Source organism: Oryzias latipes, chromosome 1, assembly GCF_053564925.1.
Source record: "Oryzias latipes strain Hd-rR chromosome 1, Olatipes_Hd-rR_3.1".
Lineage (NCBI taxonomy): Eukaryota > Metazoa > Chordata > Actinopteri > Beloniformes > Adrianichthyidae > Oryzias > Oryzias latipes.
This window is the reverse complement of record NC_136237.1, coordinates 6,169,484-6,191,582: the sequence shown is the minus strand read 5'-3', so window position 1 is coordinate 6,191,582 and position 22,099 is coordinate 6,169,484. Positions and strand designations below refer to the sequence as shown.

At 40.3% G+C, this 22,099-nt stretch overlaps 2 protein-coding genes across 5 annotated transcripts in view; one reads left to right on the top strand and one right to left on the bottom strand.

Moving 5' to 3' along the window:
• cabp2a (calcium binding protein 2a) overlaps nt 1–9,584 on the bottom strand; it is a 32,558-nt gene extending 22,974 nt beyond the window's left edge. Inside the window, exons 1-6 of one of the 2 annotated variants that reach the window (XM_078955068.1) lie at nt 9,512–9,584; nt 3,590–3,656; nt 3,414–3,498; nt 3,297–3,330; nt 2,658–2,730; nt 2,156–2,338 (exon numbers count right to left, since the gene is read on the bottom strand). In XM_078955068.1, coding sequence (XP_078811194.1) covers nt 2,156–2,338; nt 2,658–2,730; nt 3,297–3,330; nt 3,414–3,453 — 330 coding nt within the window. In that variant the 5' untranslated portion in view covers nt 3,454–3,498; nt 3,590–3,656; nt 9,512–9,584. Of the gene's footprint in view, nt 1–2,155; nt 2,339–2,657; nt 2,731–3,296; nt 3,331–3,413; nt 3,499–3,589; nt 3,657–7,921; nt 8,016–9,511 lie in introns of those variants that run through there. The other variant, XM_078955093.1, reaches the window with a different exon arrangement.
• The window catches only part of LOC101165952 (von Willebrand factor A domain-containing protein 7), a 37,285-nt gene continuing 23,145 nt past the window's right edge, over nt 7,960–22,099 (top strand). Inside the window, exon 1 of one of the 3 annotated variants that reach the window (XM_078954716.1) lies at nt 7,960–8,159. Coding sequence is in view for 1 of the 3 variants with exons in the window: in XM_078954682.1 (XP_078810808.1) it covers nt 14,866–14,897 (32 nt within the window). In the remaining 2 variants the exon portion in view is untranslated. Of the gene's footprint in view, nt 8,160–9,737; nt 9,996–14,713; nt 14,898–22,099 lie in introns of those variants that run through there. The other 2 variants (XM_078954763.1, XM_078954682.1) reach the window with 2 other exon arrangements.

Genomic DNA, 22,099 nt, shown 5'->3' with positions numbered 1-22,099 from the left:
TTTATATAATGTAATGTAACTATTTATTTTTAAATCATTTACATATAATGTTGCTCGTGAAAACAGGTATGGGTTTATGTAATACCGTATTTTCATGACCGTAAGCCCACTTAAGTCTTAAATTTTCTCCAAACTGTAGGGGGCGCCCTATGAGGCAGTGCAACAACAACAACTTCGGCAGAGGACGTAGGAGAAGACAGCATAAGAATGAGGGAGGGAAGTGTAGCTGAGTGAGGTTTACGTGAAGAGACCAGATGGTTTTTTCCACGCATCACCGTCTCTATTAATCTGTGACTCCATGCGCGCACATCTCACAGACGCTGTAAAAAAAACAAGTGAAGCAATTGAACTCGGAGCTTGCTGTCATTCCGGGAGGTTTGATGAAGGAACTCCATCCGCTGGACATTGATGTGAACAGGGCGTTCAAAATAAGGTTGCGAATGGCGTGGGTGCGATGGATGACGGACGGCGAACACACTTTTACGAACACTGGAAGCCAGCGCCGGTCGATTTACGCCACAATCTGTGAACGGATTGTAGATGCTTGGCCTAACGGGTTTGCTTCCACTGTTCCTTGAGCTTTTGCAAAAGCCAGCATCATTAATGAGGAGCCGCACAGCAACAGGACGGACTCTGACAGGGAACCTGGTGTGTTTGACAGAATTTAGCCCAGGTGTTCATTTCAAATTCAGAAGATGAGGTCTTTGATGGATTTCTGGATGCTGATTGATGACTGAAATCATAAAAAATAAATCACAACCAACTGGGTTTTGCTCCTGCTGCCTTTTTTTAAACACACACTAGCATGCATGTTTTACGGTATGTTTTAATGTGCCCGCGCTTTAAAACCCGGTGCACCTTTTGTGTGTGTCAAATATTGAAAAATCACCCACAACTGAAACTGCGCCCTGTAACCCAGTGCGCCCTATGGCCCTGAAAACGCGGTACATTAAACGGACCGTCAGTTGAACTGTGTGCAAACGTTTCAGAGGCCAGGATCAAAAGCCTGGACTTCTACGCAGTAACATGGACTTCTCAAAGATGGGGTGTCAATTTTAAAGTACGTTTTTATTTTGTCTTTGATGGATTCAGTTCATCAGTTAATTACCATTTCTGTATTTTTCTTATTTGGGTTTGTTTCTCTGAATGCTTTGCTGGGATTTGTGCCCCGTGGTTGGGTTCTTTTGAAGAAAACCTGTTTATTGACACAGATTCACAACATTTAATCTCAGAGAACGGATCTAAAAAAAAAAGATTAAGTATTTTTTTGCATACTTGTTTTTTTACTTTTGATATCCCTTATGTAAAGATGCAATTCTGACCCAAAATAATAAGGAAAGTGCAAACAAGCTGTAATTTGTCTGAAGCAACAGAGAACTTTCCAAAACGATTCCCTTTTTTGAGGCAGTAGTGAAACCCTAAATGAGATGTAGGGAGATAACGCACGAATGGAGGAATGTGAGTCACCTTTGTTTTACTCATGACCTTTTCCCAGCTAGAGTATTACAACAGCACATCAAACCACGAGACCAAACCCCATCTTTAGGGTCTTACATAATTTTGAGCTAATCTTGTTCTCCAAATGGTCGTAGATTTTGGCTTCCTAGTCTCTTTTTCCTGTCATTATAGAATGAGAACCTTTGCTGTCATATTATTCCTTAGTCAATCTCCTTCGCTGTAAAGTCAGCTGTTTTATTTTTTTACCTTTACTGCATTGATTGATTACAAATTACTTGTCAATTGGATTTATGTAATCATTTTTAGCTTAGTAATTAATCACAGCATGATTCCATACAAACGACGTTCATCAGCTTGTATATTGAAGCAAACATCAATCAAGCAAGTGCAAACAAGGGATAAACCAAAAAACCAAAATTACTGATACGACTTATAGTCGATATCAGTCCATTTTGAAGGATTTTTTTAATGGTATACACTAGTTTTATTCCATTCAATTATCAACTTGACTAAGACAGATCGATCTGGTTGGATAAATTAATTAATAGATTCATTGTTTACCCTTAGAAATTACTCTTATAAAATCTTGGAATCTCTATCTTCCAAGTTCTCTCCTCTTTTTCACAAATACAAGGTGTGTTAACCCCAAACACACCTTTGATATGCTATTTAAAAACAGACATCTGCAGTGTCCTACCTGTCCAAAGACAGACTTAACGATTGGGCGCAGCTTTCTTCTGTCTCCTTCTTGTAGCCACATGTCTTCAGGGTCTCCAACGGGAGAGGAAAGGCTTAAAGTTTTGGCTTTGGGCTTTGGTGGCCTCTTTATACTAGCTGAGCTCCATCGCCTGAAAGATTCAATCTTCTTCTTGATTGAACCCTGGAAGATGCAAAACAGTGACGTCAAACTGGAAACACCAGGAAGTTGGGTTTTACACATGTGGAGGATTGGAAACTTCTTTGAATCAATGAGGTCTTTAGGTCCACAGTGCTGAAACATTACACTCAGATCATGATGTACAACCTAAAAAACAGACAATACACTGGCAGAAAGGGAAATTCGTCAAACAGGAAACAGGGAAAGTCATGTTGTGTCTGGAAGAATCAAATTATGTAAAATCAAAAAGTTGGAGCCGTTGTCTCGCCAGTGACAGCAGTAATCATGTTTAACCCCTGTTTTGGCATCCTCGTCCACTGACCTTTTTTATTAATTTTCCCTCTGGCGCATCCACAGACTCTGCTCTTTTCATCTCGGTCATGGTGACGGTCCAGCTGGAACGCACAGAGATGTCGTCTGTGTCTCACTCTTGTTCCCGCCTGCTTATTTGTCTGTCGAGCAACTGACATCCGTTCATAATCTGAGGGATATCTCTGAGTGCTGTCGCTCCTCCTTCCCTCATCCCTCTCTCCATCCTTACAGCCCATCTGCACTTGACATTTAAATGCTCATCTGCCCACCTCTTCCCTCATGTGTGGTACTTTCAATGGTGGTGTCGTATATTTAACAAAATTACAACAGCTATGATTTATGAAATGAGATTTTTTTTTCTTTTCCAAGCAGAAGATAAACACTGAAGACACGTTTTATCAAAGTGTGTTGGTAACAGTTCACCAGTCTGTCATGAGCCTGACTCTGTTCCTGTCCATGTATATCCTATTTGCCATAATCCTGCATTATTTATTTATTTATTTTTTCTGTTGCTCTTGGATGTCATCTGCTCTGTTTCTAATGTTGGCTTGTCCCCAATCCTCTGCACTTGATGCTACACTCCATATTTTTTACATTCACATTTAATGTATGCATAAACGTATGGCTTCCAATATGACAGAATACTCACGTGGGACTGAAGCAATGAGTAGTAAAGTGGCAAACTGAAAACACAGAGAGAATTTGATGATTACTGCCACAATAAAAACAATAACTGACAGATAATTTAAATATGGATTTTGCTTACAATGGATTGTTGTCTGCAATCTGAGGCTCCGGAGCCACATGTGGCTTTTTTATCCGTCTGTTGTGGCTGGTTTTGAAGAAAAATGCTAACAAATAACAAAATAAAATTTGTTTGTAGTTTTGGTTAATATATGTTTTTTATTAGATTTTATAAACACGCTCAAAGCACATTCTTACCTTCTGCTGTATAAGAACGTCTTGTTTCCATTCAGAAGCAAAGTTCTCAGAATATGGAAGTACAGGTCTAGATTAAAAAAGAGATTTTTACTATCATCTTTATTTATTTTTTCCATTAACTTTACATTAAATAGTAAAAGGATGAAGGTGCACCATTGTCATATCTATTGTGTATGTGACTTTCTTGTATTTTTACATGAAGTATAGCTGCTGCAGCAGGAGGGTCTCATTTGACAGTGTTTTATATTGAAAGGAACATGTATGTGCTCATGCCAAATTCAAATAAGTTACAATTGTTACAATTGTTACATACTTAACTTTGGTTGCTAAAATATAGTTATCTTCATTGTAAATATTCAAAAGGTAAATTTAAAAACTGAATGGCTTAATGGCCACAAATACATAAAGTGTTGGATTTTTTTTAAATTGGGGGACATTGTGGCTCATGCTGGGTCTAGCCTAGTAAAAAAACTGGTCCAAAAGGATCAGGATTAAGTATTAAGGACCACTTGTATGGGTTCTTGTTTTTTTCTGGAAATCTTTATTGTTTTGGCACAGTTGTAACAAAAGTTTTTCGGGTCTTCTTATCAACCCTAACAGCGTAGAATTCAGAAGAATGTCTGCTGTGGTTGTTGTGTTTTATTCTTGAAAACTTTTTGTCACCATTGTTTAAACATTTAAATAAATTTTCAACAAACAACAAAAGAGATAGAGGATAAAAACAGAAAACAGTTCATCAAACACTTCACATTACTCTGAATTATTGTCACATCATCATCATAATTGGGCTCTCGCATCTCATTTTTCACATAGAACAATTGTACACATTTAACCCTTGTGCTATCCTAGGCACTTTAACGTTGGGAGTTGGGTCATCTAGACCCACTAGACAGTGCTCTGAACCTTTTTTCTTCAATAATTTGTGATCTTCACTGGTGTCCATGGATTACCTGAAATCTTTCCACCTTTATCCACCTTTGTCATGGTAGGAAGAACACGTCAATGTAAGGGTGGGGTCATCTAAGATAGCACAAGGGTTAACTTTGAAGACTCAAAGGAACAAACGCCTGTATTTTCATAATGATATCTGTCCTGGAGGGACAAATGCAAATTGTAGAGGGTTGATTTGGAACCAATGAGTATGTGGTCCCAAGGGACACTTTTTCTTGCAATGGAGGCGCACAAAGCACGAGACGGAGGAATCAAGGTTAAAATATAGTAGAATATAGAAGTGCAAACTGGATCAGATTAGAAATGCAGAAGTGGTGTTATATGCAGATGATGCAACTTTATTCTGTGCATCTGCTACTGTGCCAGAGCTCAATACAGCCCTACAGAATCAACTTAATTTAGTCACCAATTGGGTTAAGTTGAATAAATTGGTTCTTAATACATCTAAAACAAAATGCATCGTTTTCGGTACAAAATATTTATTGAATACACCATGTTACCTGAATTTGAGGATTGACAATAGTTTAGTTGAACAAGTGACTAAAACCAAGCTTCTGGGCATCAAATTAGATGATCAGCTCTCTTGGACAGATCAGATTAATCACATATTATCCAAGATGGGCAGAGGAATCGCCCTGGCTCAGAGGTGTGTGCAATATTGTCCACCTTCAGTCATGAGGACAGTTGTACAGTCTTTGGTTTTGTCACATCTGGAGTATTGCCCAGTCATTTGGTCTAGTGCGACACAGGGGCATCTAAAAAAATTACAACTTGCCCAAAATCGAGCTGCCAGGGTGGCTCTTGGTTGCTCTTTTTGGACCAATGTGAACGAGATGCACACCATTTTAGGTTGGTTGATGGTAAAAGACAAAGTACAACTCAGTCTTCAATGCTTAATGCACAATGTCATTTTTAAAAAATGTCCACAATATTTGGTAAACAAAGTTTTATACAGTGGGTATTGTCACCAATATCAAACTCCTCAGGTCAGCTCTGGTGATTTGATTGTTCCTTTTTCAAGATCTAACTATATGAGAAGAACAGTGCTGTTTAGATCTTCTGTTGCATGGAATCAAGTGTCTGTAAGGACAAGGCTTATTAGTAACAAATATCATTTCAAAAAGATTTTAAAACTAAGATACATGGACCACTTACAATAACTAACAATTTGAATGATATGCTATGTATCATTGTTGAGGTTATGTTGCTATGTGTTTTGATATGCTGGTATAAAAATGAAATTGTTTTAACTTATTTTAACATGTGAAGCTTTTAAGGTAAATTTGATGAATTAGTCACTGTATTTTCTGAAATCAGTTTTGGTTTTTGTGAAATTGGTAAAATGTATGTGTTTTTTGTGTATGGACCCCAGGAAGACTAGCGACCACTTTGTGGAAGCTAATGGGGCTCCAAATAAATAAACAAATAAACAAATAAACTGGATCCTTTCCACGCAGGATCAATAAAAGGTTCTGATAAAATCAGTATAAAAGCCACGTATACAAACAGCATAAAAAAAACAGCAGCTGTTCCACTCTTGGGAGCGTCAGAAAGTCCCAAGGCTCTTTCTGTTCAGCACCTGGTAATCAAAAAGCGCTAAGCCGCGCTATCAGCAGAGCTGCAAGAGCTCACCCTTTGGCCGCGAGTATCCGGCGCTGTGAGGCTAAACCGGATGTATACAATTGGAAGTGGGCGGTCCCAGTGGCCAAATGCTGCACATCCTGCCAGTGACCGCCTAAGGTTTTTTATAGTGCCCCAATAGGCCACCGCCTGTAATTACTCTCCGAGCCACACCTGAGCCAATTGATCCTACCACAAGTAGTTGTTTTCTCACTATAAAGTTTCAGAACTGATTGAGATAAACCAGTTTTGATTTTAGACGTACAGGAGGAGAGGCAGGAAGGTGGAAGAGAGAAGCCAGGTTTAATAGTCATATACAGCTGAGTGTCATCTGCGAAACAATGAAACTTTATAATAAACTTACAAAAAATATTGTCAAGGGTTAGGAGGTAAGAGATGAAAAAACAGGACACAAGACAGAACCGTGGTGTACACCAGAAGAGAAAGATCAGGGCTTAGATGGTTTCAGTCCTATTGAGAAGTAGAACCAACCAATGAAGGAGGGTGGAGTTAATGCCGAGAGAGTGTTTATGTGTTTATGCAGTTTCATGGTCTTTTAAAGTTACTATCTAAATGTTATTTGGTTAAGAAGGGGAAAAAAACCTCTTCCTTTTGGACACAGCAAACATCATTATGCATTTTGTTATTTTTGAGATCAAACAGCTGCCACTCACAAGTTCATTTTCTTTGAGGTCCTCTCCTTTTTTACATGTCATACAATAATAACTCCCTTCCATTTATTGTTAGCTTCTTTGACGTCACATCATTCATCATCAAATTTTATTTGTGTCCTAAATAAGTCCTTGCCGTTACAGTGCAGCCCCTAAAATCAGCCACCGGCAATAGAAGGAATATAAAGCAGAGAGTTGAGTAAAAAATGTTACAACTGTGCTTCAACACTGATCTGATTAATGAAAACCAAAAAGACTAATAAAATGTTCTCGCTTTGGAAGCAATTTTTTCAGTTTTCCTAAAGTGAATTTATTTGAAAGATATACATTTGTTTGCTAAGTATTGCAGGGGAGGTGGTCGATTCATTTTTGTAGTTATTTTGTGTTATTTTGTGCTGTTGCACTTTGTAGACGGTCCCTGGGCACCCACTGCTGCAGGAAAAAGACACTGCTTTCGAAAAACGCTCGCAAAACTATTCGGTTTCACAAAACCTAGCTTGAAGCTTTTACGTTGCATTATTAGAATTAAAGTAAGCTACAGTAAAAGTGGAAAGTAGAAAATCAAACATTAAAACCATAAATGTTTAAATCTACTAATATGTTTATCAATGCATTTGTTTAGTCATGCCTTCCTGAGCAAAAATGTAATTTTAATTTATTACTCATTTAATGCAACATTTATTTATCTTTTTATTTTTACAAATGTTTTGTGTTTTATCCCCTTTATCCTGGAAGCACCAGAAACACGTTTCTAAAGTTGAGGTCAAAAATGTTTCAAAGAAGAAACTGATTTAGAGGGAAGGAGATTGTAAAATGAAGCCAAGTATATTTCAAGTTTTCCTTTTTATGTTTTATTTAATGTTAATAATATTGTCTATCAGCAATAAAATAGAATCTCTTTTTTGTTACAGCTTATCTGTTTACACTGAAAAAATCTAATAACTTAATACATCTCAAGTAGCCACTATATGGTATTTCAAGCAATGAACAAATAAAGAGACTATTGGGAAACTTCCCCATGAAGGAACACTAAATCATCTTTAAATGTTAGACACTTCTCGTCATTTCATGTTTCAGCATGAAGACTTACTGTACTTGTGGTTGGAAGTGTTCGAACACAACTGTGCAGGAAGTTGCAGCCCAAAGTCAGCAACCAAAAGGGCTTTCTGGGCGGAACTGGGAGATCTTAAAATAAAAAAAAAATCAGAGAAGTTTTACTTTTAGACACACCCAGATGAAAACGGGATTAAAAGGAGCAAGGAGGAGTTTTGGCTCAGACCATCTCAGCTTAGATCGTCACAGGATCCGGGGTCCAGTTCAGCAAAAGGGTAAGTGTGCATATATGTGTATATATATGTGTGTGTATACATAAACGCCCCTGTCATCCTCTGCGGGTGGTTTGGGTTGTTTCTTTTCCAAACCCAGGTCCTCTACTGGAGGCATGGGAGTGTCAGGGTCCTGTGCAGTATCTGTTCTTAGCACTCTGTTTTTTCAGACTGAATGTCTGAGTTTTTTTTTTTTTTTTCAGGAATCTGCTGCAGTCACTCCTCCAGTTTGGGGGTTACATCCCTGAGTCCTCTGATTAGTTACCCTCCAAACTTTCTTCAGTCCCTGTTTTTTTTTTTTTTTCAGTTTCTCATTTTCCTTTTTTATCGTGTTGTCATAACTTGCTTTAAAGAACTTTGTTGTTTTTAAATCATGTCAAAATACAAACAATATACAGTGTAAAGACAAAGACAATTTAGAATATTTTAAAACCTTACAGGAACGTGAGCTTCCGCTCTGTACTGAAACGGTTCTTCGTCTATAAAGATCAGTAAATGCCAGAAAGTCACAGTAAATCATCTACTGGTTGAAAATGACTTGATTATGTTTTTCAAATGCATGTCTGTGTTAATTACACACATGAACAATCAGAAAAAATGCCTCTTCGTGTGCAGGACTTTCTCTGAGACCGGTCCATACAGTAACTGACGTGTACATCAAAACCAACAATACTCCTTTTACTTTAGTTCTGTAGCGCTCAGTCAGAAGATGTTCCAGAGTTTCATCTTCATTAAAGGAGGTCGTTGGACACATTTTTGTTCTGACAAAGCAGCTTCATTGAACTGTGGCTCTGATTTGGAGTCTGTGAAACAAGATAAACCAGGTCTGCATCTTTGATGTTTTCTGCCATTCATTTTATTGATTACTTGGATTACTATTTTCTCCATTACAATGTTTGAAGTTTATTTGCCCACTGTTCAAATGTAAACTTTAAGTTTTATGTATTGTTTTTGATGAGGAGCCGGTTCCCAAATAGCAGTTGGTAATCTGGGACTCCATCTCTGGCTCTGCCATGTAGTCTTTTCCAAATATTTCCTTTCTTTTTAACCCATCCAGCATTTCTGCTTACAGCACTTTGTACAAGTTTTTAAAATGGAATGAATTCTCAAAGCTCTTTGTGGTTTTACGAAAAACAGTCTATATATGGTTTAACAAAACACCCTGGATCAGCAGGAAAATGTCATCTATGCTCCAAAACTAAGTTCTTGTAGTGTCAGTGCCCTCAAAATATATCGTCCCTTTAGCGTTTTGTTGGTCCTGCTGATCAAATTATTCAGACATGTGTTGTGGTACTTGATTTATTTGTCTTTACTGTAAAGTAAATGCTGCACAGCGGAAAAAAAAGTCAAATTACCTGAGTAGTCAAAGATGAAACTCAACTGTTTGGGTAAATGGGACATTCCCTCCGCTTTCATGTGTGTCTTTCCACTGCCATCATCTCACCGGATATCCTCCTTTCTGAATGCAACGGGTTAGGAAGTGATGCAGTTGTTGCAACCAAACACTGCACGGCTCTATTGTAACAAGCAGCATCCATTGCTTGGAGGAGCGTTCTTAGATCGTTGTAGACCTCCCACCTCATAGCTGGAAAAACCTCCCCTATAGGGTAGAGGAAGTGTGTGTGCGGCTGCAGGAACATGTTCTGCATTCTTGGATGTCTGAGGTAGCAGTTTCAACTACGTGGGCCACGGAGGACGTTTACATTTTCCCACCTAATGACAAATTGTGGAAATTGAGGAAGCAGCTTTGCTTGGGACGACTAAACATGAGGACGTGTTTCAGAGGGTCATTTCTCAGTCAAACTATCTGACTGAGAAATGACAAGTCATCTTAGAGAAGTGAGTCATTCATTGAAAGAATTGTTTAAAATGTTGTTTTTTGAAGCTAATCATTTGGAGAGAAACACAAATGCATTTTGAAATCTTGTGAATTGTATCATGAACGTTAAATGTTTTGATGAACAAATGCCCACAGGCTTGGAGAAATGTGCAGGTGGTTTTAAGAATGTAATATCTGTTTCAAGAAATGAGCCAAAGCGATGAAATAAAAACGTCTAGGGCAGCTGAAGCAACCGTGGACCTTTAGGGGCCACACTGAGCATTCTGCCTCTAGGTGGCAGTCTTTGGCTCTGAAGACTGAAGATCACTACAGTCAGTTTCACATCATGATCTGAGAGTTTGCCACCCCAAAATTTGATAATCGCAGTGATGAAATCTATTTGTAAGAGGAAACATTTCCACAGAGTTCAACTGATGGTCAGTCTAATGTACCGTATTTTCATGACCATAGGGTCACCGGATGTCCCCATACCTTACATAATTGGTCATCAGATCTGGATGGAACCATTTGTAGGAAAGGGGCCAGCAACATTTGTGACATGAAGTACAACTGGAAATTGTCTTTCAAACAATTGTGCCATTACCAACTATAATGGGAACACTAATACAAAAAAATACACACAAGATTTCCAATGTATCGGAAATTTTTTATATTTGACCTGCTATTTGTGAATTAAATAAAAGTATTTAATTCATAAACAGCATGTCAAATGTCTTTTTTAAACATATGCATAATAAATATTTATATATATTTAATATATATTGCAATTTTTTTCACCACCAGAACAAGAAGTACGTCTGACCTTCATTGGTTATTATTCAACAAACTGGACTTATCAATCAATCCATCCATCCATCCATGCATCCATCCACCCATCCATCCACCCACCCAACCATCCATCCATCCATCCATCCATCCATCCATCCATCCATCCACTCAACCATCCATCCATCCAACCACCCAACCATCCATCCATCCATCCATCCACCCACCCAACCATCCATCCATCCACCCACCCAACCATCCACCCACCCAACATCCATCCATCCATCCATCCACCCACCCAACCATCCACCCAACCATCCATCCACCCACCCAACCATCCATCCATCCACCCAACCATCCACCCACCCAACATCCATCCATCCATCCATCCACCCACCCAACCATCCATCCACTCAACCATCCATCCATCCACCCACCCAACCATCCATCCATCCACCCATCCATCCATCCATCATCCATCATCCATCCAACCATCCATCCATCCATCCATCCATCCATCCATCCATCCATCCATCCATCCCTCCCTCCCTCCCTCCCTCCCTCCCTCCCTCCCTCCATCCACCCACCCACACAACCAACAAAGCTAGCTAGCTCAAGCTTTATTTATAAAAAAGCGCTTTTCATATTTGCAGCTCAAAGTTCTTTACAACAATCAAATACTAAAACTAAAACCAACCCACTGCTGTGCCCCCCCCCCCTCCATTCACATACAACCCCATGACCCCAGACGCACACCAGCGCCCACCCCCACCAGATAGTGACAGGGTCCACTCCACAGGCCACACCGCACCAACAACCACAGACCAAACCAGGAAGCCCCGGTACAAAAAATCCTCACATAGAAATATAACTTAATGTACATAACTGTGCACTCATAAGCGTGTGCAGCAGCTTGAAGATCAGCTTTGCGCTTTTCCCCACTCATGCATGCGCTCACCTTCCATCCACAGACACTCCCTCATATCCCCCCACCTGTCATCTCACGGGCAAGAGTTTAAAACATCGGGACAATGTTACGTCTTCATTTCACCGTGGCAAACTTAGTTTTACATTTCCTACAATTTATTCGATATACAATATAATATTTTAAATTTCTAATGCAGAAAGTAATGTACATTGTGTGAAACTATAACGTTTTAGGAAAAAGAAGTTGGACATTTTCCTTATGATCCCATAGAGGAAAGAAAGCTCATCGTTTTTTTTTCATATCCAAAAAATACAAACAGACGACATCCTGCATGCCACTGTCTTTGCCTCCTTTCCCGCCTCTTTGCAGAAACACAATTTATAGTCTTTTCTGTTTGGCAGAACAATGAAGGCGTAAATATCAGAAAGGCTGCCTGAAGCAGACTGGAACAACAGTTTTTTGCCACATAGTCCTGTGTGGGTGTTTCTCCTTCACCAACATATTTCAGCCTTACCCACTAGTGGTTGAACTTAGAGGAAGATGTGGCTAAAGTGGCGAATACCATTTCTTAAGGAAAAATTTCTTCCTTTGTATCAATTACACGCCTCATCCACTCCCTGTAGAGAAATCACCTGCGATGTTTTCTTCCTTTACTCTAGAAAACCGGCATTTTTGTTTTATTTTATTCCTTTTTATAATTAACTACTTTCTCAGACTGAACAGAAGAGAAAATGGTGTCGCCACATCCACCACAAAGTAAACTGTAGCTGCCCATGGAGCTGGGAGGAAATGAGAAAGTTTGGAAGGTAAAGGTGACAGTGGTGGTAATCTGAGCATTCGGGGCAGTAAATGAGTAAGATAATGTAAAAACATGTATTAATGGGCCTTATATTGGAACAGAAATGGGCTGATGGTGTAGTATAGGAATAGTTTTTGTTCTCTACCTTGTTCCCTTGAGTCCCAGAAAAAAACTAAAATAAAAAACAGACTTCCTTTTTAAATGAAGAGATAAGACTGTCTGCACACAAAAATGTGTCTATCTGAGGCACCAAGATAGAAAAATATTCTATATAAATCCACACAGATGTTGAGGATATTGAACTCCTCTACCAGCAATTTAAGACTTAAGAGTTCAGTTTGATCATTTACATGTTCAATTTAATACAAAGGGATTAAAACTATTTATTTTAAAAGTTTCAGCACTTTTTGTGCAGCAAACTGAAAACGATTTTGAAGATGAAAAAGAAATTTTCCGATAAAGCTTTACCTCTACCTATAAGAGCAGCTTCTATGGGCACAACTGTTCTATTCTGTTGTCAGCTGATTTAGTGACGTTTGGATCATGGAAGTAATTTGGGGAAAGATCCCGTTAAATGAAATCCTGGACTTACAGCTAAACCATGAAAGCATTCCTGTTGCATTTTTGAGAATTTTCCATATAATTTAACAGATGTTGTTTTTGTTTTTTCTCTTTTCTGTCATTTTTTTTTACATGCATGCAAACAATAAAACAACAGATGTGAAAGAAATATTCAGTAAATGCTATTTCAGAATTTTCACAATCCAAAGTCATCTGAATCACAAAATAAAGCAGCTTCAACAATAAAAAAAAATGAATAAAATAGCCACTAAGGTACGTGTTTCACAACATTTCCACAAAAATAAAATAAAAAAAAGGCATACTGTCATGTTTGGGATTGATACGTCCCTCTTCAGGGAACAAATAGGTAACATAAAGAAAAATGAATAACCGGGGAGGTTTAAGTTCTCCACACAGCCGTTTATTTTAGGGCCACAGGAGTCACAACACAAAACCCTAAAGATTTAACAACAAAAAACTACAACAAAGGTTTGACTTACTGTTTGAAATAGTTAACAGAAATTCTCAGGCTTTGTAATACACAAATGAGCAACAGAAAAACAGTCACCAAAACACAACAACAAGTCAAAGTTTAACCAAAGATCGCAGCGTTACGTTTGGAGACCACAAAGCTGGAATGAAACTAAGGAGAGGGAAACCACAGGCTTTCACAAGCTTTTGTCAGGCAGACAGCAATTCCTCTCAGGAATTCAGCCGCTACCGGAGCAGAAGTTCCTGGGAGCTTTGAAGCTTCACTCCTGATTGGTGGAAAGAGGCAGCCTCAATCAGATAGATAGATTGATCTTTATTTGTCATTCTCATGCATACAATTAAATTAAAAGGGCCTTCTGGTCAGTGCAACATGAACTAAAATGATAAATAATATCAAAACTACATAAAAAGTGTTTCAATATGTGTTAAAATAGTTAAAAACAGGAGAAATAATAACAAAACAATTACCATAGGAAAGCTCACAAACTATAATAATTTATAAGGCGAGATCCAGGTTTAACATGTTTATGGCAGTTGGATAAAAACTGTTCTGAAATCTTTTTGTCCTCACTCTGCTTGACCTGTAGCGTTTGCCTGAAGGCAACAGGTCAAGCAGGGAGTCTTTTATGATGTTTTTGAGGCAGTGGGAGGGTTTCCAGAGTGGGGAGAGGGGCAGCCAACAATCTTTTGGGTGGTGTTGATGACCCGCTGGAGAGCATTCCTTTGAGCCGCTGTACAGCTGCTGCACCAAGCGCTGATGCGGTATGTTAGTACACTTTCTATGGTGGCACGGTAAAAGGTCACCAGCAGTCTTTGGGTGATGTTATTTCTCCTGAGGATCCTCAGAAAATACAGGCTCTGCTGGGACTTTTTCAGCAGCTCGCTGGCTCTGCAGAAGACAGGTTCATCAGCAGTGCAGGGACTAGACAATAAATGCACACAACACAAACGCACACACACACCCAACACACACAAAATATGCAGGTCAGACCAGGAACCGTGAAAAAGGCCTATGTTTTGCCAAAAACAGCTAAAATAGGCTTCAGCAACCTCTCTGACTCTAAACAAAATAAACAGGAGATGGACGGAATTTGTCATGATTTGAACTTGTCTTGTTTTTGGTCCTTGTTCTGTCTTGTTTCTGTTTCCTGTTTTATTTTGAAAGTCTCCTGTCTTGTCTGTTTTCTTGAGTTTTGCTTCCTTTGGTCCCCATCAGCCCTGATCGTGTCCACCTGTGTCTTGTCTGCCCTGTCTGTATTTAAGTCTTGTCTCTGCCTTCCTCCTGTGTTGGTCCATTAGTTACCCCTGTTATGGTGTTCATGCCATGTTCCTCGTCCATGTTTCATGCCACGCCAAGTAAGTTTTTGTTTCCTTTGTCATCCTGCTCTGCAGCGCTTTTTGTTTGTTCTTTTTGTGCATTAAAACCCACTAGCCCTGATCCTTGCCTCCTGCCTCTGCATCTGGGTCCAACCGGCTTTCGAGCCACCCCCCCACCGTGACAGAATTGTTTTTACTCAAATCAAATCAAACATTATCTATTTAGCACTTTTCCTATGAAAGAAAAACACAAAGTGCTTTACATTAAAACAAACATAGTAAATATTATAAAAAGAAGAACGAATATTAAGAGAATCCCCTCCCCATACCTACACACAACCCCGCCCCACCCTTTTAACACCTCCTACCTCCTAACTGTTGGGGAAATACAATGAGGAAATAGTCTGAGCACGAAAACAGAATGTTTTTTATTGGTAACGCTAATAATAATTGGTACCTCCCTCTCTGTGAACAGTTGCATAGCCAGCCAAATGCAGGTGGGGACCGCTCCACCACAGCAAAGAGGTGATGGAGGCCCCCATGTAGAGCTGCAGCTGCTGAACAGCAGCCAACCCAGAGGGAGAGGTTCCAGCTGACGAAGCACTGGAGATAAAACTGAGAATTAAAAAGTAAACATACTGATAAAAGCAAGAAACAATAAAATATTGAAATAAGATAAATTAAAATAGATCATTGATAACCTAAAATTCATAAAGCAAGATAAAATAGATAAATAAATGCAAAATTAAAACCGTTTAGACATATAAAAACTGTTAAAAGTATCTTAAAATCAATCCTGAAGCATATGGGGAGCCAATACAGGGATATAAAGAAACTATTCATATGTACCTTTTAAAAGTACGTGTGGCCAGTGCTGAACCTTTTTTTCCCCCACACTTATTTTAAATGCAGAAATAGGTTTGGCTAATCCTGAATTCTGTCCTTGGCCACACTTTCTTTGTTTAGGGTTAGGGTCAGGACACTCCAGACCCAGAGGAAGGGTTAGGGTTAGGGTTTGGGGGCCTATAGGCTAAAACATGTAAAAACATCAACCTTTCAGCTGTGGACACACGTATGTAAAAGAATTGTGGGTAATGGCTTAATAAAACCACACTCAAATAATTGCTGTCCCAGTTCGAAACCATTCCAGTTTTAACTATTACCCCTTGAACTACAGGCAACCAACAACAAATGTTAAGCTGTTGGGGGTGAATTTCCATTCGTTTTTGTGTGTGGTGCTTGGAATAATATCAGCCAAAGACATGACCAGGAGCTGAAGATCACAGAGATGCAGTTCAGGTTGGATTTCTGCTCTTCCATAAAGCGCGATTCACCTAGTTTTGGTTTTCATTGTGTTGTTGGATGCAGCAGCAGAGAGGCTTTGGTTCAAATGTGGGATATGTCCTTCCAGGAGTGAACACCCTCTTCATGTGTTTGCATGAAACCCTCCTGGCTGTTTCCACAGTTCAAAATTACTCAGACTTGTTGATCCGATCCCTAACAGTCTGTGGCAACGAGTGTGTGTTCTTGTTTGTGTGTGTGTGTGTGTGAGCTGGAGACTTGACAGGGAGGAATCCTGCCTTTGTGCACTGACAGTCAGAAAAGAGGGCCGAAGTGGATACAAGAATTATAGAATGTCAACTGTGGAAGAAAAAACTACTTTTTAGCCTCTTTTTGCTGTAAATCTTTTATAAGAAAGTTGTGACCCCCCCCCAAAAAAAAAAAACAAACAACAAAAACAACATACAAATTAAATCCCCAAAAAAAGGAAAAAAAAATTTTAATAAATGTTCTTTTTAGTGTTTTTTTTCCTTGTGTGTTATTTGAGATGGTTTGTGTGTACATCCAGATCTACACAAAGCAACATATGCAGAGAAAAAGAGGAGCAGAGTCTAGTGGCTTTGGAGGATTGACGGGGAACTGAATCTTCGTCAGCCTGACCCTGAGTTTAATCCCGGTTTGCTTCATACGCTGCATCTTTACGGTGTTATATTCTGGCCAAATTACAACTACCTTCCTGATAATCCCATGCTGCTGTGGCCTACATTATATACCAGCCAGATTAGAAGTGTGTCAGTTTGAAAGGCATGAAAATTAAAAAGCCATGATGGTGATAAGACAGTCAATCAAAATGGATAAAGGATATGAAGCAATCCAATCAGTCAGAAAGGTGCCCAGATATGTAGATGTGAAGCTCTCCAGGATGACATGGCCTGAAAAGATTAATTCTGTTTTTGCGTTATAAATATTAATGTATTCAAGCTCACGCTGCCCTCTGGTGGTGCACATGAGAAAAGCCAAACACATTTTTACCCATTTGGATTTTTCTACTTACCAGTTTGAAAATAATAACACATCAAGTAGCAGTGCATTCTTTAAACTCATAACCTTGAGTCTCTGGTTATTTGTTTAGTGTGAGAGGAGAAATCAGCATTTTTATTGTGGTATGCCTTAAATAATACACAAAAACATCTAATAATGAACATTTTTTACTTAAAAAATTTATTGTTTATCAAAATATGAATCAAACCTCCTAAACTATGCTCTCTGCAATGCTGCACTGTTGTATCAAAGCATCAAAAACAAAACACTTTCAGCAAAAATAAACATTTTATTTATAATTTCAGATTGTAGGAGATGTTTGCTCTTCTTAGTTTACCTTTTACCTCCTTTTGGCCTTAAGATCCACATCGACGTGTCGATAATAATAATATTTGATAACTGGACCTTGACTAAACCTTTCTTTAGATATTTCTTCCTTCAAGAAAGCCAGTTGATTGTTTATGAAGAACAGATTTAATTTTCCATGTAATAAGCTGCAGGTTTGGTCCATGAAATGTTTATTCACATCTATGTTTTTGTATTTTGGTTAACTTTGTTGGAACAAAAACATAAACTCCAATAGCAAGACTATTCCTTTTGTCAACACTCCACTTCTTCTTTCTCTTTCGGCTTTTCCCATCAGGGGTCGCCACAGCGAATCATCCTTTTCCACCTCACTCTATCATGGACATCTTCTACCCTAACATTAGCCAACTTCATGTCCTCTGTTAAGACATCCATGTATCTCCTCTTTGGCCGTCCTCTTGCCCTCCTGCCAGGCAGCTCCATCTCCAACATCCTTCTACCAATATATCCACTATCCCTCCTCTGAACATGTCCAAACCATCTCAGTCTGGCTTCTCTGACTTTGTCGCTAACACAGGCAACATGAGCCGTCCCTCTGATGTACTCGTTCCTTATCCTGTCTAACCTGGTCACTCCTAAGGAGAACCTCAACATCTTCATCTCTGCTACCTCCATCTCAGCCTCTTGTCTCTGTCTCACTGCTACCGTCTCTAACCCATAGAGCAGAGCTGGTCTCACCACTGTCTTGTACACCTTTCCTTTGAGTCTTGCTGGCACTCTTCTGTCACACAACACTCCTGACACTTTCCTCCAACCGCTCCAACCTGCCTGCACTCGCCTCTTCACCTCTTTTCCACAATCCCCATCACACTGAACTGTTGACCCCAAGTACTTAAACTCCTGCACCTTCTTCACCTCAGTCCCCTGTAACCTAACGCTTCTACCTTGATCCCTCTCGTTCAGACACATGTATTCTGTCTTACTACGACTGACCTTCATGCCTCTTCTTTCCAGAGCAAACCTCCACCTCTCTAGCTGTTCCTCCACCTGCTCTCTACTCTCACTGCAAATTACAATGTCATCCGCAAACATCATTGTCCAGGGAGATTCCTGTCTTACCTCGTCTGTCAGCCTGTCCATCAGCATAGCAAACAAAAAAGGACTCAAAGCTGATCCTTGGTGTAGTCCCACCTCCACCTTGAACTCCTCTGTCTGACCTACAGCACATCTCACCACCGTCATACTTCTCTCATACATGTCCTGAACTACTCTGACATACTTCTCTGCCACTCCAGACGACCTCATACAGTACCACAGCTCCTCCCTCGGCACCCTGTCATACGCCTTCTCTAAATCCACAAACACACAATGCAGCTCCTTCTGACCTTCTCTGTACTTTTCCATCAACATTCTCAAAGCAAAAATGGCATCAGTGGTGCTCTTACGGGGCATGAAACCATACTGCTGCTCACAAATCTCCACCTTCTTCCTAAGCCTGGCTTCCACTACTCTTTCCCACAGCTTCATTGTGTGGCTCATCAACTTTATTCCTCTATAGTTGCTGCAGTTCTGCGTGTCACCCTTGTTCTTAAAGATCGGAACCAGAACGCTTCTCCTCCATTCCTCAGGCATCTTCTCACTCTCTAAAATCCTATTGAACAACCTCGTTAGAAATTCCACTGCTGTCTCTCCTAAGCACTTCCATACCTCCACAGTTACGTCATCAGGACCAACGGCCTTTCCGCTCTTCATCCTTTTCAGAGCCTTCCTAACCTCCTCCTTTCCAATCTCTGCTACTTCCTGCTCCACAACAACCACATCTTCCTCCCTTCTTTCCCTGTCATTTTCCTCGTTCATCAGCTCCTTAAAATACTCCTTCCATCTTTTCTGTACACTCTCCTGAGTTGTTAGCGCCTTTCCATCTCTGTCCTTTATCACCCTTACCTGTTGCACGTCCTTCCCATCTCTGTCTCTCTGTCTGGCTAGCCTGTACAAGTCCTTCTCTCCTTCCTTTGTGTCTAACCTGTCATATAGCTCATCGTAAGCTTTCTGTTTGGCCTTTGCCACCACTCTCTTCACTCTACGCTGCGCTTCCTTGTACTCCTGTCTACCTTCCTCAGTCCTTTCTACATCCCACTTCCTTTTAGCCAACCTCTTCCTCTGGACGCATTCCTGTACTTCCTCATTCCACCACCAAGTCTCTTTACCGTCTTTCCTCTTTCCAGATGACACACCTAGCACCTTCCTACCTGTTTCCCTGATAATTTCTGCTGTAGTTTCCCAGTCATCTGGAAGCTCATCCTGACCACCCAGGACCTGTCTCAACTTCTGCCTAAATTCCTCACAAGTTTCTTCATTCTGTAGCTTCCACCACTTGGTCTTCTTTTCTGTTTTCCCTCTCTTCTTCTTCCTGACCTCCAGAGTCATCTTACACACCACCATGCGGTGCTGTCTGGCTACACTCTCTCCTACCACCACTTTGCAGTCAATAACCTCTCTCAAATGACCTCGTCTACATAGGATGTAGTCCACCTGAGTACTCCTACCTCCACTTCTGTATGTCACTCTATGTTCCTCTCTCTTCTGGAAGTAAGTGTTGACTACAGCCATTTCCATCCTCTTCGCAAAGTCCACCACCATCTGTCCCTCCAGATTCCTTTCCTTCACACCAAACCTGCCCATCACCTCCTCATCACCTCTGTTGCCCTCACCAACATGCCCATTAAAGTCTGCTCCAATAACAACTCTCTCTCCTCTGGGGAAACTCTCTATGACCTCATCCAACTCACTCCAGAATCTCTCCTTCACTTCTAACTCACAGCCAACCTGTGGCGCATACCCACTGACTACATTCACCATCACCCCTTCAATTTCTAACTTTAGGCTCATCATCCTGTCTGAGACTCTTTTCACCTCTAGAACACTGTTTACAAACTCCCCCTTCAGAATCACTCCTACCCCGTTTCTCTTCCTATCAACACCATGATAGAACAGTTTGTATCCTCCTCCAATACTACGTGCCTTGCTGCCCTTCCACCTTGTCTCCTGCACACACAGTACATCTACCTTCCTTCTCTCCATCATGTCTGCCAGCTCTCTGCCTTTCCCTGTCATTGTGCCAACGTTAAGAGTCCCTATTCTCAAACCTATGTTCCTGCCTTTTCCCTTCTCTCTCTGGCCACGGGCCCTTCTGCCTCCCCTCTTTCTTCGACCAACAGTAGTCAAATTTCCACAGACACCCTGTAGGTTAACAGCATCGGTGGCGGTCGTTGTTAACCCGGGCCTCGACCGATCCGGTATGTCTAAAGTGTTGTGGATGATTCGCATGGTTATTTTGGCAATTTTTACGCCGGATGCCCTTCCTGACGCAACCCTCTCTATTTATCCGGGCTTGGGACCGGCACAGAGGCAACTGGCTTGCAACCCCTGTGGCTAGATTTTTGTCAACACTCCACTAAATCCTGCAAACCCACAAATGGTCTTTAGTCGTGATAGGTGGCTGTTAGAAAACTTAGAAAACTGGACAGATCTTAGTTTGTGCGTGTAGAATTTCCCATGGTCGATAAGGCGCCAATGCCTACTAACGACCAGAATGTGGCGAAAGGGCACTGTGCGACAGCATCACCCATGAGTCACTACCATTAGCCGTACAAATCCTGAATTACAAATCCAATTCCTAACACACTTACTGCATGCACCATGATTGTCTGTTCCATTGTCATGGCGTCTGTAGTGGTCACCATACAGGTTGAGTGCATGTGATGTCTACCCTAACACTTGTTTTTCACTGTGAACACAACATTGTTCTAAACAGAACACAACCAGCCCAGTTTAACAGCCCTACACTCAAATGGATGCCTTATTGTCAATAGTAACCATCAGTATGTTTTTTGTTCAAAATGTACCAAAACTAGGCAAGAAAAATTATTTCTTCCTTTATTTAACATACAGAATTTACATTTTTCACATACAATAATTATCTAAACAAAGATACTAATATACTATAAGAGATGGGCTGTCTGCGGGTAAAAAATGGGCCAATCTGTATGGTCTGTGAGATCGTAGAAAATGTTACTGCATATCTTTTTCTATGTGCATGTTGCAGGCGACAGGCTGTAGTGAATACTTAAGCAACACATAAGGTGGATATGGATGATACACAGGCATGTCTTATGGGTTTTTCCTTTTTTCTACCCCCCATGAATCCTGAGCCCTGCACACAGAGCTTATTGGTGCTGTTAAAGGGAAAGGTGCGAGCTAACCCCGCTGTTTGAAACGAGTAAATTAGACAATCAGAGAGTAGTTTGTATGATTATCCCACGGACTTCATACAGGCACGTACAGTATGTTTCACTTACATAAAGCATTTTCGTGCAGTCAGTGAGGTGCCAGAACACGCACCTTACTAATGGCTGCAGTGCAGCATAAGGACACCGTACAACAGCATCACCTGTATGTCATAAGTGGGTATTGCATTTTTATGACGTCCATTAAGCTTACGGTCACATATCCCGAAATGCCAACACGCAACAACCTAAATGCAAGAATTCAGCAGGTGGCCGCACTGCATCAGTCCCATTTGTTGTATTTTGTTTGTTTTTTTCAGTCCCATT